The 17670-nt window shown below is 56.2% G+C and overlaps 2 protein-coding genes and 4 non-coding genes across 12 annotated transcripts; 1 reads left to right on the forward strand and 5 right to left on the reverse strand.

Annotated features, from left to right (window-relative positions):
* The first annotated feature begins 5210 nt into the window (after positions 1–5210).
* ACP4 (acid phosphatase 4) lies at positions 5211–9616 on the forward strand. The gene is made up of 11 exons (XM_057713104.1): positions 5211–5312; positions 5384–5488; positions 5562–5648; positions 6470–6616; positions 6917–7015; positions 7212–7307; positions 8061–8193; positions 8276–8358; positions 8813–8937; positions 9182–9360; positions 9436–9616. Exons 1-11 carry the CDS (start codon positions 5211–5213, stop codon positions 9549–9551), a joined length of 1272 nt encoding a protein of 423 aa, XP_057569087.1. The 3' UTR covers positions 9552–9616.
* A 1696-nt stretch (positions 9617–11312) lies between these two features.
* On the reverse strand, positions 11313–17415 carry LOC130839217 (Friend virus susceptibility protein 1-like). 7 transcript variants are annotated; one of them, XM_057713210.1, is made up of 5 exons: positions 17372–17415; positions 15493–15536; positions 13974–14012; positions 12991–13031; positions 11313–12564 (listed from the first exon to the last, which is right to left on the reverse strand). In XM_057713210.1, the coding sequence occupies exons 2-5, from the start codon at positions 15534–15536 to the stop codon at positions 11666–11668; spliced, it is 1023 nt and encodes a 340-aa protein (XP_057569193.1). In that variant the 5' UTR covers positions 17372–17415; the 3' UTR covers positions 11313–11665. The 7 variants fall into 7 exon arrangements, with proteins under 7 accessions (XP_057569193.1, XP_057569191.1, XP_057569190.1 ...); XM_057713208.1 differs by having other exon boundaries at positions 15493–16717; positions 17372–17405; XM_057713207.1 differs by lacking the exon at positions 17372–17415 and adding an exon at positions 16823–16948 and having other exon boundaries at positions 15493–16717.
* Positions 12636–12726, reverse strand: LOC130839419 (small nucleolar RNA SNORD88). Its single transcript, XR_009049822.1, has one exon. It is a non-coding gene; the product is annotated as a small nucleolar RNA SNORD88 (small nucleolar RNA).
* On the reverse strand, positions 13121–13209 carry LOC130839423 (small nucleolar RNA SNORD88). Its single transcript, XR_009049825.1, has one exon. It is a non-coding gene; the product is annotated as a small nucleolar RNA SNORD88 (small nucleolar RNA).
* On the reverse strand, positions 14101–14191 carry LOC130839421 (small nucleolar RNA SNORD88). Its single transcript, XR_009049824.1, has one exon. It is a non-coding gene; the product is annotated as a small nucleolar RNA SNORD88 (small nucleolar RNA).
* LOC130839420 (small nucleolar RNA SNORD88) lies at positions 15608–15698 on the reverse strand. Its single transcript, XR_009049823.1, has one exon. It is a non-coding gene; the product is annotated as a small nucleolar RNA SNORD88 (small nucleolar RNA).
* Positions 17416–17670: the final 255 nt, after the last annotated feature.

Here is a 17670-nt window from a genome sequence, read left to right on the forward strand (position 1 = left end):
GCAGCAGGGTGTGCTGATTCAGTCACATTTATTTGGTCTCAGAGGCCAGAGTCACAGTTGGGGCAGAGGCAGTGCCCTTGGATTAGGGGTCCTGTGTCTTCTCATTGCTGAGCCTAAGAGAGGAAAGGAGATAGAGAGATACACAGAAACATGAAGAGAAAGAGAGGCCAAGAGGGTAAGATGAAGACAAAAGGGACCCAGATCTAGCCTGCGCCGCCCCTCCCGCCCCGCCCTCTTTCCACTCACCTTGTTGAAGAAGTAGATGGAGGCGAGGATGGTGAATACGGCCATGGCCAGGGTCACATTCTGGGTGGAGGGGTCAGAGGTCAGGACTCATCCCTTCCCTTCCCTCTCCCCACCCCTACCCCGGACCTCCTTCCCCCCACCAGACTCCTCACTTCCTGAAAGTTCATTGCCATAGGTCTCAGCTGCAGGGTTGCCTGGCCTCCGTCTCCCTTTCCTGGGCTTCTGAGCCACAGAGGGAAGACCAGGCAGCAGAACCTGAGAGGGGGTCGTCTGGGAGACCAGAATGGTGGCCATGGTGACGAGAGAAGGGCATTCTGGGTAGAGGGGACCTTGGGGTGGAGGCTTGGGGGAGAGGGGCATTTGGGTGCAGAATGTCACATGGAGTATCTGAACTTGGGATGGGGACATCTGAGATGGGAGAGTCCACACCTGCAACCCCGGAGGGTGCTGGGGAGCCGTGGGACGGCTGCGAGCAGGGGAGGGACGGGGTGAGCTCTGGGTGCCAGAGAGAGCTCTGGGTGAGGTGGACCAGGCGAAATTCCCTCCAAAGGTATCTGCTAGATGCAAGATTTAGAGATGCAGCCGTGGGAGGACTGAGTCTTTCAGAGCCTGGTCACCCATTTTGGGGGCGGGAGCAGCCGTTATAATGGTAGAAATCATGGTGGAGGCAACAGCTTCTCCCTCTCTGGGCAGTGATGGGGGCTGTGACACGCCCACGACTCCCTCAGCCCTCCGGCGGTCCCTAGCTTTTACTCCACCAGCCCTCCCGAGAGTTTGTAGACACCTAAATCTCTTTGGGTCCATCATGCCTTTGGAACTAACTTTGGGGTTACCAGAAATACAGAGGACAGAGAAACCAGTGCAGTCAGCCCTCATTCTGCGATACTATCTCTGCACAGAGTGGCTACAAGTTTGAGTCCAAGGACATGCACATTCCCAGCTGTGGTCGATCAAGATGACAATTCTCTGCTCTCTTGTCTCAGCGCTTGGGCAGAGAGTGGCCCAGAGGCTGGAGACGGGAGGGGGCGGTGCTGGGGAGGAGCTCTGGCTCTGGGGCCAGAGGGGTAGGCTTGGATCCCAGCTCTAGCACCTGTGAGTGGGGTGGCCTTAGGCAAATTTTCTAGTTTGTAAAAAACAAAAGCAAAGAAAAAGAAAAAAGATCTACCAGGATGAGTAGTGTTTGGATTTAAGATTAGAATCTATGTCTCTCTGTCTCTCTCACACACACACATACACACACACATTTTCCCTAGAAGCAATGATTCAGTATTTGCTAATCCCACTTTCCCAGTGACTTTATACAACATAATTGCTGGAAATGACAAGAATCGGCTGTCAAATGATACCTGAGTGCCCCAACCAGAAAATTCCAGAAGGCAAGACATTCAACAGGGCCACCGTCATGGCCTCTCCAACAAGTCCATGTTCCAAAACAAAACAAAACAAAACCCAGGCAAATGGACTTGCTCTATTTAAACAAATGCATGAGACATAAGACCAGATTTGATGGGTGATCCTGATCTGGGTTCTGGTTTGGATAAATCAGCTGTAAAGGATATTTAGGGAGATGTTGGGACTTTTGAAAGGAGCGTGGGTATTAAATAAGATGAAAGTGCTATTGACATGGAAAGGAGGAGATCACTCCAAAATTGCATGCATGATATGATCTCATTTTGGTAAAAAGTACATATATTTTTAAAATGTGGGGACTTCCCTGGCGGTCCAGTGGTGAAGACTCCATGCTTCCACTGTAGCATGCATGGGCTCGATCCCTGGTTGGGTAACTAAGATCCCACATGCCATGCGATACAGCAAAAAATGAAAAAGAAAGAAAGAAAGAAAGAAAGAAAAGAGTGTGTGTCAAAAAATCTGGGAGGATGTTCTGTCTCAGTGTTGCAGCGGAAAGCGGCAGGCACAGCTCAAAACTCCTCAAAAGAGAGTTTAATGCAGGGCGCCTGTGCAGAGTTGGCAGGGCAGTGCAGCACTGGGCTGAGCAAAACCAGGAAGGCGCTGCCACACAGTTGGGTCTGAGTTGAGTCCCCCTAGAGATCAAGTCCTCACCCCTGATAACTGAGATGTGATTTCATTTGGAAATAGGGTCTTTGCAGATGTAAATCAAGTTAAGATCAGGTCACAACTGGTGTCCTTATAAGAAGAGAAGAGACCCAGAGACAGACACACAGGAAGGCCAAGTGATGACAGATTCTGGAGTGATGATGCTTCTGTAAGCCAAGGACTGTCAGCAGCATGGGACGCTGGGGAGAGGCAGGGAACAGATTCTCCCTCACAGCTCTCAGAAGGGACCAACCCTGCAAAACCTTGATTTCAGACTTCTGGCCTCCAGAACTGCGAGACGATGAATTTCTGATGTCTAAACCATCACGTCTGTGGTTGTTTTTTACAGCAGCCCTAGCAAACCAATATGCACCCCTAGGCATCAAGGGGCGAGATCCACGTCGCCAGAACCTCAAGGGATAGGCACCCTCCCCGCGCCCCCACTCCCCCACTCCCACCCCCCACCAAAGGAAGCTATGCTGCAGCCAGCATCTCCCATCCTCTGAGTTTCTGCTCCCCTCACTGGCTGACCCCAGCGGGGATCCAGAGGGCAGGCGGCCAGGATGGAGATGAAAACAGAGGCTTCCTCCAGGGCACAGAGCAAGGTGGAGAAGGGTGGAAAGTGGATCAGAGGGGTGGGGTGGGTCACCCTGTATTTACTTGTGTGGCGGGATGGGTAATAGCCCCAAACTGCCCACACCCCAACCCCCAGAACCTGTATTTCCCTCACGTGGCTTAAGGGACTTTGTAGAAGTGGTTACGTTATGGATCTTGAGACGGGGCTTGTCTTTGTTTGGGCTGCTATAATAATACCATAGATGGGATGGCTTATAAAAAACAAAAATATATTTCTCACAGTTCTGGAGGCTGGAAGTCCAAGATCAAGGTGCTGGCAGATTTGGTATCTGGTGAGAGCCAGCTTTCTGGTTCATAGATGGCCAATTACTCAATGTGTCCTCATGTGGTGGAAGAAGCCAGGGAGCTCTCTGGGGTCTCTTTTATAAAGGCACGAATTCCATTCAAGAGGGCTCCACCCTTGTGACCTAATCACCCCAAAGGCCCCGCCTCCTAATACCATCACCTTGGAGGTTCAGGTTAAAACATAAGAATTTCGGGGGGACTCGGGAAGTGGGCTGATAAGACATCTTTATTTAAAGAACATCACTGGGACTTCCCTGGGGGCACAGTGGTTAAGAATCCTCCTGCTGATGCAGGGGACACGGGTTTGAGCCCTGATCCAGGAAGATGCCACACGCCGTGGAGCAACTAAGCCCGTGAGCCACAACTACTGAACCCATGAGCCACAAATAGTGAACCCATGTGCCACAACTACTGAAGCCCATGTGCCTAGAGCCTGTGCTCTGCAACAAGAGAAAATACCGCAATGAGAAGCCCGCGCACCACAACGGAGAATAGCCCCCACGCGCTGCAACTAGAGAAAGCCCACACGCAGCACTGAAGACCCAATGCAGCCAATAAATAAATAAATAAAATAAATAAATTTATTTTAAAAAATAAATAAAAAAATAAAGACCATTACCATGGGGACTCCCCTGGTGGGCCAGTGGTTAAGACTCTGTGCTTCCAATGCAGGGGGCGCGGGTTCGATCCCCGATTGAGGCATTAAGATCCCACATGCCTTGCGGCCAAAAATAAAATAAGATAAAGACCGTTACCATGGAGCCAGCCTCCAAGATAGCCCCCAGTGAGTCTCACCTGGTGGAGTTCATACCCTGCGTAGACCCCTCACTCATGGAATACGGCCAACCTGTGTAAATAGTAGAATATGATGGAAATGGCAGAGGGTGGCTTCTGAGGCTAGGCTATAAAAGGCCCTGCTATCTCTTGGGTCAGTCACTCTGGGGCCATGCTGTAAGGATGCTCAAGCAGCCCTGTGGGGGGCCCATGTGGTGAGGGGGCTGAGGCCTCCTACCAACAGCCACATCAGGAAGCTTGGAAGCGGCTCCTCTAGCCCCAGCTGAGTTTTCATGTGACTGCAGCCTTGGTGGATATTGGACTGAAGTGTTGCGAGAGACCCTGAGCCAGAATCACCCAGCTAAGCCACTCCCAAATTCCTGACCCACAAAAACTGAGAGATGATACATGGCTACTGTCCTAACCGATTAAGTTTCAGAGTGATTTGTTACACAGCAATACATAACTGACACTCTTTAGTAGTTACTCTGAGAAACCCTATTCTATGTGTTGAATATATTTGAACCCTTTAATCCTCAAAGCAGCTCTCCGAGGAACAGACTGTGCTCGTCCTGCTTTTATGAATGTGGAAACTAGGGCACAGAGAGGTGCAGTAACTTGCCCAAGGCCACACAGCTTATGCATGGCAAAGCTGGTGTTTGAAACCAGCCTGTCCAAACTCTAGGGTGTGGGCATTCAACCTCTGGGCCACGCTGGCTTTGGCCAGCTGTGGGTGGCCCTGGAAAAAGGTGAAGTCACCAAGAAGTCCAAAAGAGCCTCAAAGAGCCGCAACATTTAAGGGGTGAGAAAAGGAACAGACATGGCAGGTGGAATGGGGAGGGAGGAGAGGGCAGCGTCTAGAATGTGGGGCAGGGGCGGGGGCCTCTCTCCCTCCCTCTGAGCCCACTTTAAGGGCACCAAGGTTCAATTCCCAGCTTTGCCACGCACTAGCTGTGTTCCCTCAGGCAGGTTACTCACCCCTGCTGTGCCTTGGTTTCCCCATCTGCACCATGATCAGATCAACCCTTCCTGGAGCTGCGGTAGAGATTAAATGGGTTAATCCGCTGGTGAATCCAAGGCTGACAAAGGCCCTGGGGGATTGGGCTCTGGGGGGAGGCGTGCTGGGACCTGCTCTTCTTGGGGGGGGGCAGGTAATGAGCAGGTGAGGCTGCGGCACAGACAGTGGGCTGAGCTCAGCGTCTGGCTGTGTGGAAATGGCCGGGCCAGGGTTTGGGGGCCACCCCGCCGGACCTCTCCTGCTGTTGCTGCTGCTGCCACAGGCCCTGACGGAGGGACCCCTGGTCTTCGTGGCTGTGGTGAGGTGCCCCCCGCCCTGGCCCGGCCCCAAACGTCCCCCAGGCCAGCCCTGACCTGCTCCCCTCCCCAGGTGTTCCGCCATGGCGACCGGGCCCCGCTGGCCTCCTATCCCAGTGACCCACACAAGGAGGTTGTAGCCACTCTGTGGCCACGTGGCCTGGGCCAGCTGACTGGGGTGAGAAGCTGGGGATGGGAGCAAGGGGTGGGGTGGGGTGGGGAGGGGCCCGCTGAGCCTGCTCTGTCCCCAGGAGGGGGTCCGCCAGCAGCTGGAGCTGGGCCGCTTCCTGAGGAGCCGCTACGAGGACTTTCTGAGCCCCGAGTACCGACGGGAAGAGGTACTGCCATGGTGACCTCCATCCTACCTCCTGACCTTCCACCTCTGACCTCCACTAACTCCAGTGCTTCCCTTGGTCTCCATCTCTGGCCTTTGACCCCCATCAACCTGACCTGTACCTTATGTCTGATCTCTGAACCCCGAACCATAAACGAACCCACACGGACCTCTGACTCCATCTCAACCTAAGCCACATCTTGACCTCTGACCTCCATCAACTCTGACTTTATTTTCTGGCCTCCGCCTCTACATTCTGACTCCCCCCAACTCCAACCAGACCCTCTGACCTCTGACTCCCAAGCTCGATTGATTCTGTCTTTGACCCTCATGGATTCTACGCGCCCTTCTGACTTCAACCTCTGACCACTACCCTTCATGAAATCTGACTTCCCTATATCTTCTTACGTCTCCTGACAGATTCCCAATTAGGATCATTCCTCCTGACCTCCGACCTCTAGTCCCTGATACACACATACTGAGCTCTGACCCCAGGACCTCCGGTCTGCCCTCCTCATCTTGACCTCTAACTTCCAGCCTCCAGCGATTCTGACCTTCCTTCCTGACATTCCTTGACTCAATTGACCCTGTAATCCTCGATGCCCAGCTTCCGAACCCCAACCCAACGGCTCCTGACATGGACCTCTGACCCTTGATCCCAGCTTCCAACGTTGAAGGCCAGCGCCTTGAACGCACCCTGAGTTTTGACTCCCAATACCTGACCTTCAACTGGGAACTGAATCCGAAGCTTTTGGTTGGCTGCTGTAGCTGACCTCTGACCCTGACTGTGCTCCCTCCGGCCTGTCCTCTCCCCACCCCACCCAGGTGTACATTCGCAGCACAGACTTTGACCGGACGCTGGAGAGCGCTCAGGCCAACCTGGCAGGGCTGTTCCCTGAGGCCGCCCCAGGGCGCTCCGAGGCCACCTGGAGGCCCATCCCTGTGCACACGGTGCCGGCCACCGAGGACAAGGTCAGGGAGCCGGACAGGGCCTGGAGGTGGGAGGGATGGAAAGAGACAGGGACCCCAAGATGGAGAGGGCCAGCGGCTCAGAGAGGAGGCTCGGGGCCTGGCTGGGTGGCTCCTGGGAGCCAGAGCAGCGAGACCTTCCCTGGGGCTGAGCTGTACTGGTGGGGTGAGCTGCCTGTCCCACACTGCCCAGCTGGAACTGGAGAGACCCTGGACCAGAGACAGGGCCCCATAGCCCGACTCCCCCTGCCTCCAGTCGGGCCCCTCACTCTTTCGTCCCCTCTGAGCCTCAGTTTCCTCCAGCTGCTGAGGTTCCCTACACGCAGCTGTCCCCGATACCGTGAGCTGCTGAGGGAGGCCACGGAGGCTGCCGAGTACCAGACCGCGCTAGACGGCTGGACGGTGAGCAGGGCAGGATGGGGCGGGGCGGGACCCGTGGGACGGGGCGGGGCCGATCAGGATGGGGCGGGACGGGGAGGGGCGGAGCGGGCTGGGATGGGGCGGGACCTGCAGTGCAGGGCGGGGCCGGCAGGACCCGGCGGGACCCGCGGGGCTCGGATATCTGCCAGGCTCACCCAGCCCAGCCCGCTGCTTCCAGGACTTCTTGACGCGCCTAGAGAACTTCACGGGGCTGTCGCTGGTCGGGGAGCCGCTCCGCAGGGCGTGGAAGGTTCTGGACACTCTGATTTGCCAGGTGGGCCCCTGCCCGCCTCACCCACCCAGCCAAGTTGTTAAGGGCAACTGGGGATCACATCCCAGGTTTGCCGCTCACTACCTGTGTTCCCTCAGGCAAGTCACTTAACCTTTAGTGCCTCAGTTTTCCCATCTGTACAGTGGGGCTGGTGATACCCGTATCAACACCCCCGGGTTGCTGTTTAGATCAAAACAGGTTAATTCACGTGATGCGCTTAGAACAGGGCCTGGCACACAGGGAAGCGTTTCAGCCTACGTGTTTGCAATTCCAACTGCCCAGTTCTGTAATCGGAAAAGCGCCAGAAACTAAAGCTTGGGCGGCAGGAGCTGACCTGAAGCTGCACGATGCTAGTAGTCCTGGCTTACCCCACTTTATGGGAATGTTCCTGATTATATGGTGGGAATAGCAACATGTATGTCTAAGGGAGCTGCCCCAGACCCCACTGGATGTGTTATGAGGTATAGGGTATCCTCACCACCAGACCTTTCTAAAATTCCAACCGTGTGAATCCTGAAACAGCTCTGGCCCCAAGGGTTTCAGATGAGGACTTCTGGAATAATGGTCATTACCATGGTTCATCAAAATCGCTATCGCCCACACCATAATTTCCTGACCCGACCTAGCCCATGAGGGGTTCACAGGAGGGTTAGGAGAGAGGATCGCAGCTGATGGGGACATCACAAGAGGGCCTGAGGGGAGCATGAAGAGCTCAGGATGTCGCGATCACTTTGTCCCCTCCCTCTCTCTCCCCAGCAAGCCCACGGTCTTCCCCTCCCATCCTGGGCCTCCTCGGATGTCCTGCAGACGCTGGCTCAGATCACGGCTTTGGATATTGGGGCCCACGTGGGCCCACCCCGGGCAGCAGAGAAGGCCCAGCTGTCGGGGGGTGAGGTGTGGAGCCGGGAGGGAGGGCGGCCGAGGCATCTTCCTCTGGGGAGTTCTCAGCACTCTGTGTCTTGCCCTGTCAGGAATCCTGCTGGATGCCATCCTTGCCAACTTCTCTCGGGTGCAGCGCTTGGGGTTGCCCCTCAAGATGGTTATGTATTCGGCTGTGAGTCTTTGGGAAGGGAGGCAGTGCCACGTGGGCATAGGGATTGGGGTGGGGGGGTGGGGCGATTTGGGTAAGGAAGGACTGGTGGTCCTCATGGAACCTCAGCCTCATGCCTTGAGTAACTCATATCTCCAAACAATACTCTCAGACAATATCACTAGAGGTATGGAATCTGGAAGGAGGGAGGTGAGGTGATGGTGTCAACGGGAAAGAATTCAGTTCTTCTGGAAGGACCGGCTTTTTGAGCTGGGCTGTCCAATCGTATTTTGTGTCTGTTTAACCAATCTTCATTAAATGACCACCCACAACTGGGGGGGCTACCTCCAGGGTGAGCAGGTTTGGGGAAACTGGTTCTAAGGGGTCTGAGGGACACACGGGAGGCAGCTGGATGCACAAGTTCAGGAGAGAGGAGACATCTGGAGGAGCCCTGACTCAGCCCTGGATCCGCCTGCAGCACGACAGCACTCTGCTGGCCCTCCAGGGGGCCCTGGGTCTCTATGACGGGCACACACCGCCTTATGCCGCCTGCCTCGGCTTTGAGTTCCGGAGGCGCCTGGGGGACCCGGATGGCGACGCAGGGTGAGAAGGGGGTGGTACCCGGGAATGGGCGGGACCAGAACTTTCAAGAGGGATGGGATACCAGGTAGAGGGCATGGCCCAGGCACAGGTCTGCATGCGGAATTTACGGGGGATGGTATCAGGAGGTTGACAGGTGAGAGTCTAGAGCCCAGATCTCCATTCAGCTGCTCTTCTCCAGATTTAAGGTCAGCGGTAGGGAAGGCGAGGAGGGGTCTGGGTACCACCACCTCCTCTCTCCTTCCAGGAATGTCACCATCTCCCTCTTCTACCGCAACGATTCTGCTGGCCTGCCCTTGACCCTCAGCCTCCCCGGGTGCCCGGCCTCCTGCCCGCTGGGCCGCTTCCGCCGGCTGACGGCCCCTGCCCGGCCTCCGGCTCACGGGATCCCCTGTCACGGTTTCCACGAGCCCGCCACCCCCGCAGGTGACGGCCCTCAGTGCTGGGGTGGGAGTGGGGGACTCAGGTCTCGAGATTCACACCCCCGTGTTCTCCCCGCAGCCACCGTGGTGCCCCTCCTGGCTGGGGCTGTGGCCGTGCTGGCGGCCCTCAGTATGGGGCTGGGCCTGCTGGCCTGGAGACCCAGCTGCTTGCGGGCCTGGGGGGGCCCCGTGTGAGCCAGGAAACCGGGCACCCCTTCCCCCACAGCTGACACTGGATCCCAACACATCTGCTCACCCGCTGCTCTGGCTCCTGTGACTTACTGTGCGCGCCGGGAGCGGGTGGGGGGCGGGGACACGGGGAGGGCTTCCAAGCTTGAAAGCCACAAGCGGTCGTGAGCATGCGCGTGGGCTTAAGTGCGCATATGCGTGTTAACGCATGTGCACGACTCTGTACACGCGCACATACACGTGGACGGCTGCTCAAGCTGTGTAGTGTATACACATACTCGACATACATGCATATCTTTACATGGTCCTGTGCCTTTGGGCGATATGTATATAGGTGTTTATGTGTAGGTTTCTATACATGCCTGGGAGCACGTGGTGTACATGTGGGAACCTCTATTTGTAGGTGCAGCACATGTGATGTGAGCCTGTGGGGTGACCCCGCCCCATCGTGGGTCACACACTGTCGGGGTCCAGCTCACTCAGCCTGGCTTTGGTGCCCACCTGGTAGAGAGCTATGGTCAGGGTTCTGAGCCTGGTCCCACCGCCAGCCTGGAGGACCAATCCTGAGGCTGTGACTCTAGGCTACTGATAAGTCTCTGTGCCCCCATCTCCTTTGGCACACAAGACTCCTCCATCAGGTTAATTAACTTCCTGGGGACCAGTGTGTGTGTGGGGGTAGCATCCCCTCAGGGCTACCTAGCATGGCTTTCGCTTAACTATGATTTGGAGAGGACGGGACCCCACCCAAGCGCCATCCAGTATGGTAGCCACTAGCTGCCATGTGGCTGTTACCAGGCAGTCCTAGGCCTGTGCTTGTGCTGCTGCATTTAACCCCTTGACCCTGGAAGAGGCTCTGCCCTCCCCACACGCCAAGCACCAGGAGGCAGTCTGGGCCACCAATGGTGTCTGCATCGTCCGGCAAACGTGCCGACACTCCGTTAGACTGGTGTGCAGTGGGTGCTCTGTAACAGACACCTGGTGCCCATTAAGAGGGGCAGGGTTGGAGGAGCAGAGGTGGGGGCTGGGCAGCCAGACATGAGAACCACCTCCAGCTGCCAGGACCCCACGCGCTTGGGAAGAGCTGGGGTCAGCAGCCCTGTCCTTGCAGGTGGACAAGCCTGGCTCCACCCACCTCCCAGCACCGCCGGCCCTGGGCCTCCAGGGCAGCCTCTTGTCACAAGCACTCGGCTCCCAACAGGTTGCCAAGGACCCAGCCCTCTCCTCAGCAGAGGGCTGGGGGGGCCATGGAGACGGGGACCTTGCGGGGGCTGCCGTGCCACGCTCCCGTCCTCGCCCCAGCAGGGTTCTGGCTCCAGCTCCACACCTGGACCCAAACACCACAGCTCCCACGCTGTGACACGTGAGCTATTTAATGAGTGCCTGGGACCAACTGCCAGGGCTGTCCATCTCAAAGCTGGGGTTCCTGGCCCCAGCACCCCTCACCCAGAGGTGACACAGACCCTCCAGCCACACCCGCAGCTAGAGAAACCAGAAGAGACTGGCCGCCCCCTTCGCAGGTAAGCAAAGGGTAAAATTCCATCTTAGAAGAGGAAGGCATTGCAACGCCCCCCCCCCGAACCAAAACCAAAACAAAAAAACCCCCTAAAACCAACCCCCCCCCAAACCCAAAAAAACAAACAAAAAAATAAACTTAAGAGAAAAACCTTCATGAAAGGGGAAATGAGCATCCGTAAAACCCAAGTACTGTATGCTTAAAATAACAGGTATAAATATTGCATTAAAAAAAAAACAACTTAAAAAAAGGTACAAAATTCAAGGTGCTTTCATTGCGTGGGCTGCGGGGCCTCCCGCTTGGCATGTAGTGCTTCAGGGGCCTGGCTGGCAGCGCGGAGGGGGCCCAGCCACCATGCCCATCAGGCCAAAGTGTAACAGACTCTCTGCAACACTCCCCCCCCTCAATCCAGCAACAGCTATCAGCCAGCGACCTGTTCTCCAGCAGCTCTGGCCGGTGACGCCCACAGGGTGGGCTGGCGGCAAGGACACCCCGCCCGTGGGCGGCTGGAGTGGGGGCTTCCCTTGCTCCATCCTGGGGACGCACCAGCCAAGCCTCTGCGTCTCCCCAACGACGTCCGGCGCTCTGCCGCGAGGGCCTGGGGGGCCTAGTCCCGGCGCACAGGCGGCTCCTCCCCGCAGGCCTGGTCGGAGTAGGGGGGAGGCGGGGGCTGCTCCTCCCCCAGCCCGTAGACGGCATGGCTGCGGCTGCGCTTGGCCTCTTTGATGTACAGCTCCAGAAGGACCTTGGTGGGCTGCTTGTCCACCCGCTCCTTGGGCACGCCGTGGCTCAGAAGCCAGCCCATGAGGTCCTTGCGCGTCGGGTTGGGTCCCAGCATGAGCTTCGTGCGGCCCGGCTGGCTCTGGCGCCAGAGCAGGCCCACGTCGGCGATGGTCTGGAGCTCCATCACCGCTTCCAGCACCGTCATGCCCTTGACCAGCAGGCTGACCAGCGAGAGCCGCAGCTCGGAGGGCGCGGCCGTCAGCAGACGCCGCTGCAGGCCCTGCGTGAAGGGCACGTCCTCGGGCGCGAGCCACTCGGGCTCGGGGCGCGGGGGCGGCTCACGGTAGATCCAATCGAGCATGCCCAGCTCGCGCACCAGCTGGATGCCCTCCTCCAGGGTGGTCCAGGGCCGGAAGGGTAGCTCGGTGGCCTCAAAGTGCAGGAAGGACTCCCAGCGCTGGCGCCAGGCCAGCAGCAGCCAGGCCAGCAGCGTCCTGCAGTCACCCCGCAGGGCCTTGCAGCGGTAGTTGAAGATGGCGTCGCCGGTCAGGTCGCCTAGCATCACCAGCTCCCTGGAATTCAGGGCCAGGGCCAGGCCGCCCTGGTCATACACCCGCAGGATCCAGGTGATCATGAGCTCGTTGGGGTTCTGCCGAAAGCGCCGGGCGATGGCCAGGAGCTCAGTGTACGTGTAGGAGCGGTCGCCCTGCCCCGCCATGGCCACGGCCGCTCCCGCTCTGGGCGGGGAAGAGCGGGAAGGCTGGAGGGGCACGGCCACAGGAGCTGCGGGAAGGGCAGAGGGGCATTGGGTGGGGAAGCAGTCACACACACCCCCCAGCCTCTCCCCAGAGGGGGAGCCCCTCAGACCCCCAGGTGTCAAAGGTCCTGGGGGGCACTGTGTCCTCATGAGAGATCAGAGCCCAGTGCTGGACATCATGGGGACCCCAAGCACGGCCCCTTCAGGAGCCCTGATACTGGATGTCTCCCCGCAACCCCCACCCCAAGCCGTTCCTGTACCGACCTCCCCTTACGCCACCCACCACGCCCCCATCATGGGGTTACTGTGAAGATTACATGAATTCAGTGCTTAGAATTGTGCCTGGTTCAAAGTGCTCAGCAGTTGCCTGAATGTATACTATTACCTTAACCTCTACATTTTATAACCGTAAATTTAATATGATCACGGTATTAATAAGAACTTGCTCTTACCGAGAGGGTGGGGGGAGCTGTTGGACTCCTGGAGGAACTGCCTGCAGACAGGAAGGCGCAGGGGTGGGGAAGAGCAGGTTGGTGGGCTGCAGGGCAACCACGATCCCCACCCACCTCTCCCCAGAGCCAGGGACCCCTCAGACCCCCAGGTGTCAAAGGTCCCGGGAGAGCACCATGTCTTCACAGATCAGAGCCCAGTGCTGGACATCACTGGGGTCCCCAGGCATGGGCCCTTCAGGGGCCAACTGAGCACATCTCACTGCAAACCATGCCCCAGCCCCTCCTGCACCCCCCTCCTCTCACACACCCCTCCTCTCTCAAGTGGATGCCACAGAATTCAGGGCGCGGTGCAGCAAGGGGGGGGGTTAACTCAGGCTGGTGTTCAACCATCCCAGCTCTGCCCCCTCTTCGGCGGTCCCCAGCAGTACCAGCTGAGGGACCTCTACAAGCCCAGGTGGGGCCGGGCCCAGGAGCTTGCAGGGGAGGCAGGCCCACAGCACACACACCAGGGAGCCCCCCCCACAGCCCGATCCGTGCAGACAAATCATGAAGGTGCCCTAAGGTCAAAAGTGGCAGAACTGGGGATCAAAACCAACCTACTTAGTCCTGTATCCTCAACTGCAGGGAAAAGGAGGGGGACACAGAAAGCCCCCACACCCTGTTGCACCTGAACGTGGATGGAGGCTGCAGAAATAAGCCCCCTCCCCGCCACAAGGGGACGAATGTGTGCAAACCATAACCTCTATGTGTCTCCATCCCAGCTGTGAAAAAGGGACAAAACTGCACCTGTTTCAAGTAACGGGCTTATTGTGAAGACTAAATGAACCTAGAGCTTAGGAATGCGGCCTGGCTCAGACTAAGTGCTCAGCATCTGTCTTTATTAATATTACCATAATTTATAAATTTTATTAGCAATAAATTTATAACATAATAAACTTGGTTATTCCAGTATTAATAGTAAGGTGAGTCTCTTCTGCTCTTACCGAGGGGTGGCTGGGCCGCTCAGCTCCTGGAGGAACCACCTGCAGACAGGAAGGGGTGGGGGAGCGTAGAGGTTAGAAAGATGTAGGGCAATCATGGCCCCCTATCCATCCCTCCCCAGAGGCGGGACCCCCCCTCAGATCCCCGGGTGTCAAAGGTCCCGGGGGGCACCGTGTCCTCAATGGAGATCAGAGCCCAGTGCTGGACATCATGGGGGTCCCAGTGCCCTAAAACCCCACACCCCAACTCTGCTGCCCCCGGAATGGGCAATGCAGAATAGAACGTTTCCTCCTTGCCAGTGCTGCTGGACAGTGCTGTCTCAGAGATCGACAGATGTCACACATCCCTTAGGGCTCTGCTATCCTGCTGCCAGCGACTCCTCTTCTCACCCCCGCACACATCCCTGCCCAAGTGGCACTCTCCCTACCCCACACTTTCCCAGAAATTCCCTCAGCCCACAATGAACCTTCAGAGCTCTGCAGAGGACACCAGGGATGAAGAGAGCAGCCCCCGAGAAAGATGCTCAGATGACCCGCATTCTGAGCTAACCCTTCACAGGACATAGCTTCTCACCCACTAAGGTACTTGTCACCAAGAAGCTAAACCTCTGAGAACCCCAGAGGCCACACCTTCAGTTCTCCATAATATGCATTTAGAGAGTAATCTGTTTCCATCAGCAACAAAAGTCATCCTTACTAATGGAAATATAGATTTAGGCCCGGACTTCACTGAACAGAGAAAAAAAAAAAGCCCCCCAGAGCTGGGAACACCGATTTCTCCTCGGGTAACACACACCCCCATGCTCATTTGATGATTTAGCTCTTTGAAGCATTTGTGATGTTTGTGAAACATTCGCCAATTTGAAACATTTGTGAAACATTCTCCAGATAAACCAGTGTTCTGTGACAACAGCTATTGTATACATGGGGGGGTAACCTTAATAACTGTATTGGTTTATAAATACACCAGCCAGGGGAAGCTGCCTAATCTTTGCTGAAAGGTACACTGTATTAGTGTACAAACCAGCCCCCCTTCCGCGCCCCACAGTGTTAATGCTTCCAGCCCTTCTGTTTCTTTTCTTCTGCTGAGTTTGAGAAGTAGGTTTCTGATTAGTCCTTTCCCTGAAACCCAAGCAAACACACGCGGCCCCGGGACCCTGGAACAAATGCCCCGTGGATACCTAGGAATGACTAAATATTTCCCCTTCTGCAGCCCATGTACTTCCTGTCATACTCCACCCTTACCTTTCAAGGCAAGGAACATCACTAACCCGCACCCAACTGTGCACAGGACTAGGGCCCATCTGTTTCTGATGTGTTGTGCCCACTCTACAGACACAGAAACTGAGGCTCAGGAAAGCAATCACTTGACTAACAACTAAGCCCAAGAACAGCAGAGCTGGGATTTGCATGATTGCTAGAGTATAAATTAGGTCCCAGAGATACCTGATGCTAAGTCACCCCAAAGAGAGGGTGAGATATTTTAGATCTGGGTGGGTCAGGCTGGGGCAAGGATTCTTACCAAGGTGGGGTGGTGGTGGGTGGTCCCTCAGCTTGAAGACACATCTGTAACACAGAAAGGATTGGGTGAGGGTGGGGGAAGAAACAGTCTGGCGGTCCAAAGAACATCAAAATCAGGGCCCCTCAGATCCCCAGGTGTCAAAGGTCCTGGGGGGCACTGTGTCCTCAGGGGTGATCGGAGCCCAGTGCTCGACATCATGGGAGCCCCAGTCCCTCTGAAACCAGGTCCCAAGGCCACTCACCTTCAGGGACAGAGGCCAAACAAGCTAACGGTGCTTAGAGACTGGAAAACACAAAATCCATCAGACATACAAATGCCCACAGCCTTCCCCGTGCCCTCACCTCCCCAGTGTCACAGATCCACAAGGGGCTGTTCTCAAACCTCTTATGTGGAGAGTACCTGCTGACTACTCCTCTTGCCTAGTTTTGCAATTTCCAGCATTGGCTATACGTGCTACTGACCCTAAACAGTGAAAGCAAAGATGCCAATCCCTTGGAAGAAACTGTTGGGGGGAATAAGAAGGAAACGAGAAACCTAAAATACAAGCAGCAGAAGCAATGACCAGAGACTCTTAAACAACCATTTTTGATCAGCCGTGAAAGACATTTTGGAGATGACCTGGGAACTATGAACACAGCACAGATAGGAGATGGCCTCACTAAGTAATTAATCTTGTTGAGGATGACAACAGCATTATCACTAAGTAGAAAAAAGTTATTTTAGAGACACAGTGTTTATTTTGGATAAAACAAGAAATTTACTTTCAAAACACGAAGCACACAAACAGCAAACATGGAGAAATGTTCTGTCAAACACGTCTATTTCCCCGTATGTTTGAGGATTTTAATAAAAAAATTTTAAAAATGCACGAAAAAGGCATATTTGAGACAATGGCAAGAAGGGCGAGCTCCGATGATAAATGGATGAAAAATATTCTTCCACTTGCGACATGGCCACACTTAGGATAAAGTCAGTGGTTTTCTAGATGGCTGACTGAAGGGAGAAACAGCTAGAGGCGATTCTTGCTGGGTTGTGGTGGGGAGAGAAAATCAGCTAGCTGCTCCTGGGCTGGCTCTTCTGGGCAGGGGCGTGGTATGATCACTCGGGAATCAGGAACACGATGTTCAAAGGAGTCCGATTAGCCCAGAACTACCGTTTACCACAAAACTCTGATATTCTGAGTGATCACGAAACTGTTACTTAAGGAACCGTGCCAGAATGACTCCTGAAAGTGAACAAAGGCCCCATGTGCTTTCTCAGAAACAACCCAGGAATTCGCCTCGAGACCCCGCTCCCACTTCCTCAGTAACCCTTGAGATCCTGTCTCTACCTCCCCCATGGCCTCCATTCTACGTTGCACAAAAACGCCAGCCACGTGACATCGGAACACACAGGAACGATTCCCGAAGGGATGCACATGCAGCTAACACAGGCGTACAAAACCTCAGAAAGAAAAACTCAGCGTCACAAGCCCCCCACCCCCGCCCTAACCCCCCCTCCCCCCCAAGAAATGGACAAGATGGCGGAGCCCTGCAACGTGGGCAGCAGCAACGGCGCAGCCAAGGCCCCGGTGCAGACAAAGGGGGACTAGCCCTGGCGGCCCCAGCTCGCTTCGGCGGCAGGATTCCTCTCCCATTCCCCCGAGCACCCCTCAGAGAGCCACCACCGTCTCCGGTCGCCACCGCCCGCCCCGCAGGGCACTCTCAGGCCCGCCTCGGAGCGCGGGTACCGGGCCCTCACCAAAGACCCTGACCCCGTCCACGCCGTGGCGTGGCCGCCCCCGCGGAAACCCCGGGCACACACGACACGCGCGACCCAGGTCCCGCCGCACGCCCTCCCGCGAAAAACAAAGAGGAGGCGAAAGACCAGCAACGCTCACCGAACCCGCACTCTCTCCAACGCGCGCACGCGAGATGCAGCACGTTCTGCTTTATTGCGCGCGCCGCTCGCACGGCCCGCCCCCCGGCCCCAGGCCCGGCTCCGCCCCGAGGCGTCCAGCACAGACGCCGGTGTCGGAACCTCACTTTGGTGCTCGGGGAAGGACAGACTGCCTGTTCTCTCTAGAATCTTCCTGAACAGGCGACGAGACGCTGTCCCGAGAGGCGGAGGAAAACGGAGCTAGGAGGTATCGGGGGCCCGTTCTCCTGTCATGAGAGTCAGGCAATTCTGTGAACAGCA

Source organism: Hippopotamus amphibius, chromosome 16 (assembly GCF_030028045.1).
Source record: "Hippopotamus amphibius kiboko isolate mHipAmp2 chromosome 16, mHipAmp2.hap2, whole genome shotgun sequence".
Classification (NCBI taxonomy): Eukaryota; Metazoa; Chordata; class Mammalia; order Artiodactyla; family Hippopotamidae; genus Hippopotamus; species Hippopotamus amphibius.

Coding starts and splice junctions, on each gene's coding strand:
- ACP4 (XM_057713104.1), top strand. CDS start 5,211: ATGGCCGGGCCAGGGTTTGGGGGCCACCCCGCCGGACCTCTCCTGCTG. Junction 7,016..7,211: donor CCGCGCTAGACGGCTGGACG/GTGAGCAGGGCA, acceptor CGCTGCTTCCAG/GACTTCTTGACGCGCCTAGA. Junction 9,361..9,435: donor CGAGCCCGCCACCCCCGCAG/GTGACGGCCCTC, acceptor TTCTCCCCGCAG/CCACCGTGGTGCCCCTCCTG.
- LOC130839217 (XM_057713208.1), bottom strand. CDS start 15,599: ATGTTCTTTGGACCGCCAGACTGTTTCTTCCCCCACCCTCACCCAATC. Junction 13,032..13,973: donor AGCGGCCCAGCCACCCCTCG/GTAAGAGCAGAA, acceptor TCCTGTCTGCAG/GCAGTTCCTCCAGGAGTCCA. Junction 12,565..12,990: donor CAGCTCCCCCCACCCTCTCG/GTAAGAGCAAGT, acceptor CCCTTCCCGCAG/CTCCTGTGGCCGTGCCCCTC.